The sequence below is a fragment of the Pangasianodon hypophthalmus genome, chromosome 24 (assembly GCF_027358585.1).
Source record: "Pangasianodon hypophthalmus isolate fPanHyp1 chromosome 24, fPanHyp1.pri, whole genome shotgun sequence".
NCBI lineage: Eukaryota > Metazoa > Chordata > Actinopteri > Siluriformes > Pangasiidae > Pangasianodon > Pangasianodon hypophthalmus.
The window spans coordinates 14,187,151-14,201,146 of record NC_069733.1 but is presented as its reverse complement, the minus strand read 5'-3'; the positions used below and the strand labels follow the sequence as shown (position 1 = coordinate 14,201,146).

Sequence of the window (13,996 nt, the reverse complement as noted above, 5' to 3'; positions counted from 1 at the left end):
CTTTCTGTCCTTCTCCTTTTCTAACAGCATGGAAACACTGCACGATTAGTGTTATTCGAACAGAGCTGCAGTCCACTTGTCCTCCCTAATGTTATTTATACCAGTACACTATTGACTTCTCAAATCTGATTGGTCAGAAGGTGTTGAATTATTTTCTGTAACAGCAGCTCTGACTGTTTGTGATTCAAACCTCAGGTTTATTAATGTGCTCATTCTAATATGTTGTTGTTTCTATAGTAACAGATAATTCATAGGGACTTGTATGACGCTATACATAATCAAACTAATAAATAGTAACTAAAAACTAATAAATAAATAAAAACTATGCTGTTATTTACGAAAGAAGGTAATGTTTATTTAACGTCTTTGGAAGGAGTCTTCAGTGTCAGCGCTTTGTAACAGTCAGTAAGTTTACCACCACAGGGAAGTTTTCTCTCTTTACATGACAAGCTGCATTTCTTTTTGTCTTATTAATCTGAGAGAGGAAAATGAGAGAGATCCTGGTGAGGGAATGACTGTTTATAGCGGATCTAGCTAAGTGATAATAGGAACTAACTTGATTCATGGATGTTCCACGACATTAAATGTGACTAGAAACAGATAAAATGCATGACGTATTGTTCATTAATAAATTAAAAATTGTAATCATTGGCTAGTTGTTGTGGTATAAGAGGAAGAGAACTCTTTGGCACATGGTCTGTTTGGAAAATAATCAACTTCAGGATGCGTCATGTCAGGCTGCATCACACAAACCCACTGTTGATTATTTTCTAATGACAGCATGTCACCATCATGTTTCATTCCTTACACACTGTACCATGAGCCATGCAGATAATTTCACCTATACTGTGTAGAAAGAAAAATGTTTACTCAGAGAGAAAATGTTTATGTCCTTTGATTTCCACTTTAGTCACAAGGCTGTTAGTTCTCTATTGAAATGAGACAAAAGTGCGACACTGACTGAGATGCAGCATTTCTGTGAAAAGGTTACAGCTGCCACTCGTGATGTTTGATGCAAATGAATCATCTCGAACACTCTCAAGTTCTCTCTCTCTCTCTCTCTCCCGCTGTCTCTTATCTCCTTTTTCTGCTCATCCTGCTTTTTCTGCACATTATGCAAGTCATTATGATGCTGGCTATGATTTTGCACCATTATCTTTCTGTCACTTCTTTGAAGTTCAAACAAAATGCTGCTGTTGGGTTTTTTGTTGTTGTTTTTATTTTTTTTAGATGTGAGAAACATTTGCGTAGCCTTTTGTTAGCATTTGTATTGTATCATAAACTGCATAAAGGGATAAAGGTATCTTTACAAGAAAGTGTCATTTCCAGGATTTCTGTTTTCTCTCACAGAAATGATAGTGCTGAGCATATGTGTGGCGGCTCGTATAAACCCCATCGGCTGTTGCTGCGGATAATTTCTGGAAAAGAGCAAAAAATGATGAAAAATCGAGTTTCGACCAGCATTGTGTTTTTCTACCTATAACAAACTCTGCCATCTATGCTTAAAGTAAACATAAGTATATTTTACCAGAACGATGTGGAAATTTTTTATTATTATTTATTATTATTAATAGGCGATTCAGTACTAATGTTAGCATGAACGGAAATTAGTTGAGTGAAGAGACGACGATGAGGCTCAAGTTTAAACGCCGCAAGTGACTCTTACCTCAGGTGATGAGACAGAGACTGATGTGGTTGTTGCTAATAATTCAATTCAATTCAATTTTATTTGTATAGCGCTTTTAATAACGGGCATAGTCACAAAGCTTTACAGAAATAAATACATTAAAATTAAATTAAAGTAAAATAATTAAAGTGAGAGTTCATTTCCCGTTGTAATTCTTTAAAATCTGCCAGTAATGTTTTTTTTTTTTTTTTTTTTTTTCAGTTTTTCAGTAACCTAAGTAGATTAGGATATAAATGTAGAGGAAGGCACAGCATCTTTTCTGTGGAATTGAACTTGAATCTTTAAATGTGATGTGATTTTTCTCCTTTTCTCCAGACTTTAAAATGCTAGATCTTTCCTTCTGATTAAGATAAGTACATACATACTGTTTGTCAGTTCAGGAAAGAATGTAGTTTTCAGAATTATATAGTAGAAAATGTTATTCTACTAAATTCTAAAGGTTTTTAGTTTAACCCTTGCGAAGTTGACTGCTTGTGCTTGTGCTATGTAAATGTGAATGTTTTTTTTTTTTTTTTAAACAAAGACAAACTTAATTTAATGTAAAATAATTAAATTAGTTTATGCAGTCAATTTTATGAGGGTGCCAATAATTCTGCACGATCTGTTACAATATATTTAAAATTCATTCGTGGAAAATGTATATACATTAAGATGTAGAAGTAATTACAGTGCATAGTATTTTCTGTTTCTGCTGTCTTTAAATATATTTCTGTTTCGTAGGGATGGTAAGCAAGATGCTGACCAAAGCATCTGTTGTTTTTTGGGTGATATTCTGGTGAATTCATTTTAATGGAATTGCTTACTTTCCTATAATGATTCCTGCATGTTTTACAGTTTCTCCCATAGAATCTTAGGAAGATTAAAAGGTTCTGCCTAGCAGTAATGGGTTCTCGTGACTCAAAATTTCCATTTATGATGCAATACAAAAGCTAACAAAAGGCTACTCATCTTGAAGTCCTCAGAATACTTCATGCAGAGGTGACATTTGCCTCGTTTCCATGAACAATATTATATCATAGTGTGTTATATCACTGTATCGTGCACATGGCAGCTGGACGAACATGCTATGTGACCATGTATGTGATGGGTTGTTACAAAACGAGGTCGTGGCCAAGTCAGATTATTTCCAAGATGGATGACTTTGAGGGGCTGCAATCTTTGTGGAAATTGTCATGAAATTTTAATAATGCCACCTGCAGTACTGGAGCACTTGTACAATATGTGATAGTCAATATGAAATTGAAGAGAGAATGTGATCCCAAAAAGGTGGTTTTGTCTTTGCCCCTCCTTTGTAGATGTCTTCTTTGCATTAAGTATCATAAGGCCTGTTGGAACATAAGAGAAAGAAGTGGTTAATGTTTAAAAATCAATCAATTCATAGCTCTACAATATTTAGTCCTATATAGGATTTAAATAATTCATAGTGTCTTTCTGGATGTGATTTGTGTGCATGTGCATGTCATGCTACTAATCAGTGATAGGCTGCTGCAGCTTTTCAGACAGTAATCAATCATAAGCAGATATCCTGGTGGCAAACGCTTAGTCATATTCAAATTTAGAAGCCCTGCTTCCTATTTAAGGTCTGTTTCTTTATAAAGAAGCACTTGACAAAGTCAGCTCCTGGCTAAATTGGAAACCTGACAGGCTATTCACTCCCATTGTGATTAACAAGATAAATGGGTTCGTGCATTGCAAAATACCAAGCGGATCAGGAAGCAGACACAAATATGAGCGGGTGACGAGGCTGAAATAGTTAGCGTCTCTATTTTTCACATTGATCGGTTTTCCTGGTGACAGCTCCTGCTCTGGGCTTGCTATTTTCAGCTCCTGAATTTTTATTAGATGTTCTTTTTCCGTTCTCTGGGAGGAATTTGGTGGATGAACGTGTACACTCATCCTGATGGAATTTGTAGAGTCTTTACACAAAGACTGACTCTACTGTTGATTACTGGCTTTATTAGAATAGACTAAAGTTAATTAGGTCGGTGACAGGTATTTTACACCAGGGGGATAAGGATTTATACACCGACCCACATTGTGATTCATTGTTCATTTCCCACTACTGAAAAAGCAGTGTTTTATATCGAGCTATGACGTGATGCACCCATTTATTTTTCAGACATAACTTCTATTAGCGTAATTAAGATATTGATTGTACCATCAAAGCACATGATTATATTTTATAATAAACTATGATGTTTTTAGCATCCTGTGAATCATTTTAGCATCCTGTGAATCAAGAAGCAAACACTGCCTTTTCCTCCTCTTGTCTTTTTCTTTTTCACTTTTTCTCTCTCTTTTTTTTTTAGTTTTAATCAGTATACCCTGACAAACAAATTTGTTTCCATAAACCATTTGTGTTCAGTCATACGCAGGCAGATTGAACCGAGAAACAAACATTCGGCTCTATTAAGTAGCCCTATTTTGATAAAATTACACATCTGTAGAAAGTGACTCAACAATAATAAACAGCTGATAAGAATAGAGGGGGTTATTTATTCCTTATTCATGCTTTATTTATTCATCCTTCATCTTTTGGTATGTAGACATGCTGTGATCTTCCATTCCTACCAAAAACCTACCAAAAACCTAATGCAGAAAATAAGCTACATGAAAATAAGGCTTCGGATTGAGTCAGTTGTAGAGGAGATCATTCATTTTCGTTTGATCAGAGATAAACAATGGTTTTATTAGGTGACTTGTCTCTTGAGGAAGAAAAGTGCAGAACCCCGTTGGGTAGATCAGAGTGAATGAGTGGTCAGAGTGAAGGAAGAATGACTCATGGGAACAGAAAGTTCATTCTTTCTGTTCCCTCTGCTCCTGTAAGACAGGGTTTGTACTTGCTTTTAACTACGCATACACAAGATGGTGGCCACATGTATTCTGCATTCATTCGCCATGTTGATTGTGCATGTGGTAAAATAGAGGGCACAGTATAACATGTCGTAACACAGATATTTTTGTGGAAACTTAAAGTATTAACGCTAACCAATTTCGCTATTACAGTTGGTGTTTGAAAGTTAATAAACCTCTCACGTGGCCTTCAGACCTACTAAAAAGCCTGTTTGAATCTTCAGGATAGTTTATATTAGTAAATACTTTTGAATGTAAGACCACCTTTTTCAAATTTGCGACACAGCTCATGACAACAATCACAATGACATCAGAACATTTTAAAGGGAAACTAAAAGACCTCATTGGTGTGTTTATCATCTCCATGTTGCTACACCGAAATAACTATGGCATGAAATTGCTACCTACATTACATGATGACATGGAAACCTGTCAGACAGAGATGTTTTGGCTCTGGTGTGCCATCTAGAGGATTTCGTTTTTAACTCTCCAGAAGTACATAAGATACACTACACGGACACCTGACCATCACACCCATACTGTTGCCACAAAGTTGGAAGCACACAGTTTTATAGGATGTCTTTGTATGCTGTGGCATTGCAGTTTCCCTTCACTGGAACTAAGAGCCCCAATCCTGCTCCAGCATGACAATGCCCCTGTACACAAAGTGAGGTCTATGAAGACATGATTTGCCAAGGTTGGAGTGGAAGAACTCAGAGCCCTGATTTCACCCCCACTGAACACCTTTGGGATGAACTGGAACTCCAGGCACCCCAGGCCTCCTCACTCAACATCAGCACCTGACCTCACCAATGCTCTTGTGGCTGAATGGACAAATCCCCACAGCCATGCTCCAAATCAAGTGGAAAGCCTTCCCAGAAGAGTGGAACTTACTATAACAGCATATAGGGGAATAAAACTGCAATGGGATGTTCAACAAGCACATATGAGTGTGATGGTCAGGTGTCCACATACTTTTGGCCATGTAATGTATGTGGGAAAGGGTATGTATAATACCGCTTGTGTTCCCAGTGTGTCCACACATGCTCACATATATAACAGGATATAAAAATCCAGTTTGGACTGACCAAAGCACAATTTGAACTGGTCAAATTGGTAGACCTTCATTGCCAGCTGATAATTGCTGGTCAAACAGCTTAGCCAAGTTGTTTGGCCCAATGTAGGGGCTAAATAATGTGATTATATGCACTTACAATGCATATACACTGGGCTTAGTGGTTAACATGTTTGCCTCACACATCAGGGGTTGGGGGTTCGATTCCCGTACTCCGCCTACACAGGGATTTACTCCGGTTTCCTCCTCCAGTCCAAAGACATGCATTGTAGGCTGATTGGCATCTCTAAATTGTCTGTAGTGTGTGCAATTGTGCCCTGCAATGGGTTGGCACCCTGTCCAGGGTGTCCCCTGGCTTGTGCCCCAAGTTCCCTGGGATAAGCTCCCTGTGACCCTGTATAGGATAGGTGGTACAGAAAATGGATGGAAATTTGGACACATATACATAGTGACCCTGTCTGTATTTTCTAGCATTGTTGTAACATCACTAAATCAAAACAACTTGCCTATGAGGTTAGATTAGCATTTAAATCTACCAACACTTATATTTTTAACAGGTTAAAAATATCTGTTAAAAATAGATATTTTTATCAGGTTAAAAATATCTACCCACTTGACAACCTCAGTCTGTGTTTTGAGACCTGGTATCTGATCAGACCAAGTTGAAAGTCCATACTCTTTATCATCTGATACCCAAGAAAGTGTGCATCCCACAAATGGCCCATGTCTCTGACTCGGATAATGTGCATGCTGTGACCACCATGGCTAGGTCACCTTGAGTTTCAACTGAACCTCGGCCAGGCAGAGATCGTTTCTGGCTCATCTGACCTTTTCTGGAGCTAATTTGTGGGTGGGTGGCTGGCTGCATGTGTGTAACTGAGTGTTAGGTTTAGGAACTGTCACCTTCAATTGTCTGACCTGCTCTGTCACCAGGAAGTTACATTAGAGCCCTTGTTTAGCATTGCAGGTTGGGCTTAACGGAATAAAAAAAAAAAATCCAGACAAAAGTGTGGCTGAATCTACACCAAAGCAGCCACGGCTCTTGTTAGATGTATAAACATGTCTACACTTAAAATCTTTAATTGAAAGAAATTCTGCATTCGTGTGTAAAGTGAAAACACTCATCATTCTCACTATAACTATTAACTTAGCTAGCTAATGTCAGTTAAAGGATGCTAATTATCAATGACCAGATTTTACCTGCCTCAACAGTTAATGGAAAGGTTGGACTATGTAATATCACGTGTAAACACATTGCATAGTTACATAGCTACCTCTAATGACTCCTAGTTGTGAAGGAATTCTTCCATGAGGAATTTATATCCCTTAATTAGCTTGAACTCTTGTTGCTAAGTCTCTGTCAACAGTCCTGGACATGTACTTCAGCTTCACTTAGCAATGATGAAATGAAAAATCTTTTGCTCACAAGCTGAGGTGATGATGTCAGTGTTCCTGAGGTAAATAATTGCCACTTGGATATTGTGGAAAATATTTTTAGTCACTTAAGAAATGGGAAACTACAGCTGGGTGTTAGCAGACCATTAAATAGCTAGCATTGAAATACATTAGCTAGGCATAATTAAAGCCAAGAGTGACATGAAATATTAAGTAATGTTAGCTGACTAGTGTTACTGAGGGGTTCTCATTGGAGTAGTGAAATAAGCAGCTAAATAGCTAGCTTGGTAGTTAGCTAGTAGCTCTCTAGCTAATTTAGAATTAAAGAAAATAAGGTATTAAATATACTGACATTATATTGAGGAGCTATAACATTACATGGGGCTGTCAAAGGTTTTTTTGTAAGGATGACTAGATCCCCATTTTTTACATTGTATTATAAGATGGCGTCTCATCTCATTTGACCGAGGATATGGTTTTACTTTTCAGTAATCAGATCACGTCATCTGCCTGGAACCTGAGGATCTGATCATGAGTACACACATTCAGGGCAGATGATGTGCCATGATGTCTGATCAAACCTAAAAGACTACACAGATTTTCTGTTCACCTCAGCAGTATTATATCCTTTTTGAGAAACTAGTCATTGTTTTGTTAGTTTATGAGGATTTCAGAATTCTGTTTGCATGATGCCAATTGCTGGTTAATTTTTTTTATACCACAGAACTGTTGAATTCTCAAATCTGATTGATCAGATTCATTGATTAACTTTCTATAACAGCAGCTCTGACTGACTGTAATAATGCAAACAGTAATACAAATTACGGATTTAGATTAATGTGCTGGTTCTAATACCTTACCATTTCTATAGTAAGTTCATTCAAATGGTGCGTATTCTACAAAACAATGAAGTGGTGAAGACTTCTGTGAGGAGACATTTATTTAACATTTATGGAAGGAATCTCCAGTGTCAGAGCTCTGTAGCAGTAGGTTTTCTACCATGACATAGAAAAGTCTTCAGGACAGAGGATTTAAGCCTTCTGGTTTCTCTATAACAAGACAGGCTGTATTTTATTGGTCTATTAACCTCAACAGAGGGAACAGTGAGGGAATGACTGTTTATAGCTGCTATAATGTAAGTGATAACAGGAACAAATCTGTCTCACAGATATCCCACAACATCAAATACCACTAAAAAACTTGTCCTTCGTTAATAACTTAATAATTGTTTTTGAAAAATCACAGTGGTATAAGGAGGAGTAAAACACTTCCAGATGTGTTGTATTAGGAAAATAATCCAGTAAATAATAGTAAAAAGATGTAAATAATCAACTTTGGGGTGGGAACAGTAGCTCTGCTTCTCATCGGGCTGCCCCATAGTTGATTATTTTCTTATAACAGCACTCCTTGTTGTGTTTTATTACTTTCCTGTTACATTGCTAACATTATGCTGTGTATCCTTAGGTAAAAAGCAAATACATTTGTGGTAATTGGAAATTTGGATTTTGGATATGGAATTTGCATATGGATTTTTTTCCCAGCATAATTTTGATAAAGCATGTAATTTCAGTGAAAAGGTGACTTTTGTTGTTTTTAGCAGTGGAACATGTTCTGGAAAGCACAGTAATATTATTTTTTAGTGTTAAGACATTAGTGCCTGTACCTTCTGCTTAACTGTACATACTGAACATACTGAATATTTTTTGTGTGCTGTGTCATATAGTTAAATTGATTGGATCTTGTGTATATTAAATTATTAATGCACTATATGACATATAATAATAATAATAAGTCATATAGTGCATTAATAATTTAATATACACAAAAATAAATACATTATTTAGACCTTGATAATTATAACTGGTTGATTGAACTGTGATGTTTGATAAAGACTAAAAATAAAATAAAGCCCGGTGTTCTATGTTATGGTTAAAATGTAGACAGATTCTCGGAAAACTGTTTTCCTTCTTCATTAGGAAATGAAATTTTGTCTTTTCTTCCCTGTTTAATGCTTAATGTTTAATCTGTCCCAAAAACATCTGCACCCCCAGCACCCTGGTGACTCACACCTGATGATGTCACGCGCTCTCAGTTGCCATGGCAGTCGTTATGGCAACTGCAGCCAAGGCACTGGAGGTGAAAGCCGTTCACAGGTGCAAGTCAAGGGTTAATATCGATAGCTCGGCTAATGCTAATTATGCGCTTTGCTTTGCATGCAAGCAGCAGCTTTTACTGCATGTTCAACTTTCACACACTCCTCCACACTCCGTGCACCGTCTTGATTAGATGTTTTGCTCGGTAAAGAAGTGTAAGAAAAACACTCAGCTCGTGGCTTGGAGATCGCACGCCAGCTGGTTGTTGGCAGATCTCTCCCTCCCACTTGCCCAGCGTGGAGACTCTAGCCCTGTGTTTCTGTCTCTGAGACATGATATTTCATCAGAGGGTGTTTATTCGCACTGGCCTGCTGTGTTATCTGCACTCCCACCTGTTCACACACGGTGCACGGTGGCGAGGTGACATCGTGACCGCTGTCACAGATCGCTGCTTTGATGGCAAAATGACTCAGTGCCTCAGTGTGTCCTTCAGAAAGATGTTATTTGGTGGAAAAGTTTACTGGCACTGAAGAACGACCTTGACTTAAGGTTCCTTGAAAATAACAAACATTTATTCTAATCTTACCTGTGGGGTTTGGGCTTGTTCCTGTTCTATCTTGACTAGTCATGAAGTCACCTGACAGTGAATCAGTGATATTGGATCAGTATTATAGAGTTGTTTGCGGAAGTTTGTGCCCTCTGTGGTTTTTGAATGAAAGTCTTGGTAGATGTGAGCCAATAAAAGAATGTTACATTACAGTAACTTTCATGTAACATTACAGCAGATGGATGAATATTGGTTAAATAGCTCAATGTTTTTGTAACAGAAAAATGGAAAATTTTGGAAAAATTCATTAATTAAAAAAAATCCATGTCTTTTTTTTTCTATTCATTTGTTTTTCATTCATTTGTAGGTTTTTTAAATTGTTTATTTTGATATATTACTAAATATTAAATTTCTAAATACTAAGTTTTTTTTAAATAAAGTTTTAAAATAGCTTTAGTATTTTTTTATTGACAATAATAATTTATATTGTTCATTTATTCATCTTCAGTAAGCGATTTGTTATGGTCTGGATTGTGATGGAGTTGAATCCCATCCCAGGAACACTGGGAGCAAGGCAGGAATACACCCTGGATGGGACACCAGTCTATCGCAGGGCATCATAAACACACATTTACACACTCTTTCTCAGCTAGATGTAAATTAGTTGCCACTGATCAACCCACTGACATGTTTTTGGGAGGTGGGAGGAAATTGGAAAACCCAGAAGAAACCCATGTGGAGAAAGAAGGAGAACATGTGAAAAGCTGCTCAGAGAGTAATCCCGAGCTCAGGATCGAATCAAAGACCCTGGAGCCGTGAGCCGACAACATTACGTGCTGCACCACTGTGATTGCATGTGATGCGCACAAAATGTAGGAATGTTGCTTACTGTAGCTTTAAATATAGTAAAACCCAGTTGGCATTATAAACAAAATCTACAAACAATTAAAAAAACATGTTCCAAACAGTTAGTTCAAACAGCTTTAATTATTGATGTGCTACACAGCACACAGCTGGCTTGTTTTCGGGTTTCCATCTGCTCCTGAATTGTGTTGAATGTAAAATAAGACCTTTCTTTAACATAACAACTGCTCTGCATTGTACTAGCTCAGTCTGATCGAAATGTACTTGTAATATTTTTTTATTTTGCTACACCGTTAGTGAGCTAACTTGCTGCATCATGCATTTGTTCTCTAGGACTTTCTGTATTTATTAATCATAGTGACATAAAGTGTTTGTTCATTTACAGTCATAGCAGTGTACAGTCATTGTTATTTTCTTCAGATTTACGAGAACAATGTACATTTGAGAAGCTGTAAAAATGTGTTGCATTACAGAATAGATGTAGTAAGCTTACAGCTACTCAATAAAGTCAATTGATTTTTCTTGTCTCCTTTTATTGCATAATAAATAGACTGTATAATCTTTGCCTAATTATGGTACTAAGCAGTCTGCCCCATTGTTCTTTTGCTAGATTGACTGACAGCTAAAAGCTATACTTATATGGATCTCTCTCTCTCTCTCTCTCTCTCTCTCTCTCTCTGTGTGTGTGTGTGTGTCTCAGCCGTAGGCCAGTGCCCCCGAAGCCTTGACTGTGCCCGTGAAGGACGTCATTTTTGCCAGCCTGGCTCGTCCCACTGCGGCCCCTGCCTGGCTCCGCTCATCGAGAACAAAAGAGGGAAGTGTGTGGTCAGGAGACGGAACCACATCAGTAAGTAACTGTGGAAGTCCAAATCAGTGTGTTTTATGAAGGTTTTCACTCATCCAGGACATTTCAAGGCCTTGATATTTTACTTTGGGGGCATGGTGGCTTAATGGTTAGCCCATTTGCCTCGCATTTCTGGGGTTGGGGGATCAAAATCTGTCTCTGCCCTGTGTGCGTGGAGTTTGCATGCTGTCCCCGTGCTTTGGGGGTTCCCTCTGGTTTCCTCCCCAGTCCAAAGACATGCGTTTGTAGGCTGATTAGCGTTTTCAAATTGTCTGTAGTGTGTGAATGTGTGTGCGATTGTACCGTGCAATGGATTGGCACCCTGTCCAAGGTGTCCCCTGCCTTGTGCCCCGAGTTCCCTGGGATAGGCTCCAGGCTGCCCCATGACCCTGTGTAGGATAAGCGGAATGGAAAATGGATGGATGGGCTTTTTACGTCTTGGGAATGGATTAAGCCTCTGGGATAAGTTCAGCTGCCTTAACTTACTACAACTAATACTACAATTAGACATGTCAAAGCCATATCTGTGACCAGGAGGATGATGAATATTAGACTAGTATGCTTTTGCGGTTATGCAATTCCTAAATTCCAACTTTTACAGAGTTTTCCCGTAATATATGGGTAAGTTTGTCATTACCATCATCATCTTCTTTGTCACCGTCATCCTCCTGATGAGCCACGTCTCAGTCATGTCCAGTAGTCACTGTCATTATTGTAACCACATGCTTTTAGATCTGACTCATTTTTTCTGTGGCTTAAATGCTGTATTGGGCTAAGCAGCTGTGTAGACATCTGAGCCTCCACTTTACGTAAAATTGGGATGTCTCACTAACACCAATTTCATTTCTCGTACAGTCTGTGTGATTGCATGTCTGAAGTACACGGTGGTATCAGGAGTAATTTAGCTGCGTAATGGGGATTTTGGAGAGAGTGCAATGACGAACGTTTGAGTCAGAGACGAGATGATGATTGGGGGCCAATAGGTCTGGGGTCAGTAATTTGCTCTCTGTATTTCGAGTGGAGAATCAGCATTCAATCCTACTCTAGTCATCATGACCACCCACTCGTCATCAGCATTCAAACGTAGCAGCGTATTTACCATTTTCCTTTCTTTTCCTTCAAGCTTTCCTTCCACATCGCTCTCTTTCTCTCGTGTCCCATTCGTCAAGTCTTCCTCGCTTTTGCCTCGTCCCGCATCGTTTCCTCCTCCTCTCTCACCCACGCAGCGTTCACGATGCAACAGGAGACGTGAGAGAGAGGAGGAATAAATCAAACACAGCTTTCCTCGCTCGGTGCTGCAGTGCCGAGTGATTCAAAAAGAAATCACTTTCATCAAACACGGCTGGTAGTAATCCCTAGCTCTTTTAATATACGTCTGTAAATCTAAAAAACTATTTAAAGAGGGAGTAAATAAATAAAACACAGCTCTCTGCTCCAATCAAGCTCCTTTACATCAGGTGGAAGAGAAGTTCGGGCTGTCCATATCCTTGTGAATTATGGCACGAGTGATTGTGACGTGTGATCAATACGAAGCAGAGGCAGAGCTAATAAACACTGCAGCAGTAAAGATTCAGCAATCCGTCCACCTCCACCTCTCAGTCTGTCTGTTATTCTCTCCATCTTGTGCATTCAGTGAAGATACTCGCACTCTGAGATTGCTTCAGGATAGACGGCCTGATCCTCAGACACATTCTCTGATTGTTCTGGCACATTAATCAGCCCGACAGCCAGAGTTCATCGCTTTTGCGAAAGATGTTTTGATTTTCATAAAAATGTTCATGATGTAGCTTGGTGTGTAAACAGCGCATGCTTGTGAGGATGCTGAGGAAGAAATTTAATTTTTTTTTAATGGCGCTGTAGTCTTCCATGTTAACTTCTCACTACACTGTCATCACTCCTACCAGCTGAGAGAGAAAAAAAAATCAAACTCTGAGAATTTGTGAGGATCAACCAATCACCAGTTCAGTACTGCTCCACTGGGATTGATTGACACAAAGCCTCCTCATTCCAAAAAATGTCATTTCGAAATAAACAAAAGTCATTGGGAATTCTTAAAAGTGGAAATAAATAAGTAAATAAAAATTGTGAAAAGAAAAGATTTTCTTTTGGAAGACAGAATTTCATTTTTTAATTGTTTTAATAAATAATCTTTAAATAATCTAATTACAATGAAATCTACTGGTATTTTACAATAAGCGTATATAAGCTATAAATTCATTTAATTATTTCCCTGTTTGTTTGTCTGTTTTGTGATATTTTGAACCATTTTTTTGTCATACAAATTTGTCAACTGGTACTAATCTCTGAATCCCGGTTCTATCACGGTTGAGTAAAACTACCTGTGATTAAAATGTAGTATGCTCTTACGCTGGGGTGGACAAATCATAAATCCATTAACTAGCACACAGCGCAAGTGAAAGCGCTAATGTGTTGCTCAATTCTCGTGTTTTGGTTGCCCGGAAACCTAATTGATTTGGCTAAGAAGTAGTAATGAAGTATGGAGAGCTAGTTAGCTAGTCAACGCATAAATACAGACACAAACAAACACATAAATACTTGCGTACGGAACGACTCGGCTAGTCAGTATCCTGTGTGAGAAAATGAATAGCAGGCAATATCTTTTCTGGTTGTTGAACAA

The 13,996-nt window shown here is 38.2% G+C and overlaps 1 protein-coding gene across 1 annotated transcript in view; it reads left to right on the top strand.

The window, feature by feature from the left end:
• The window catches only part of npdc1b (neural proliferation, differentiation and control, 1b), a 28,670-nt gene that overhangs the window by 6,441 nt on the left and 8,233 nt on the right, over nt 1-13,996 (top strand). Inside the window, exon 2 of the mRNA XM_026931066.3 lies at nt 11,215-11,361. Within this exon, the coding sequence (XP_026786867.1) occupies nt 11,215-11,361 (147 nt within the window). The remainder of the gene's footprint in view (nt 1-11,214; nt 11,362-13,996) is intronic.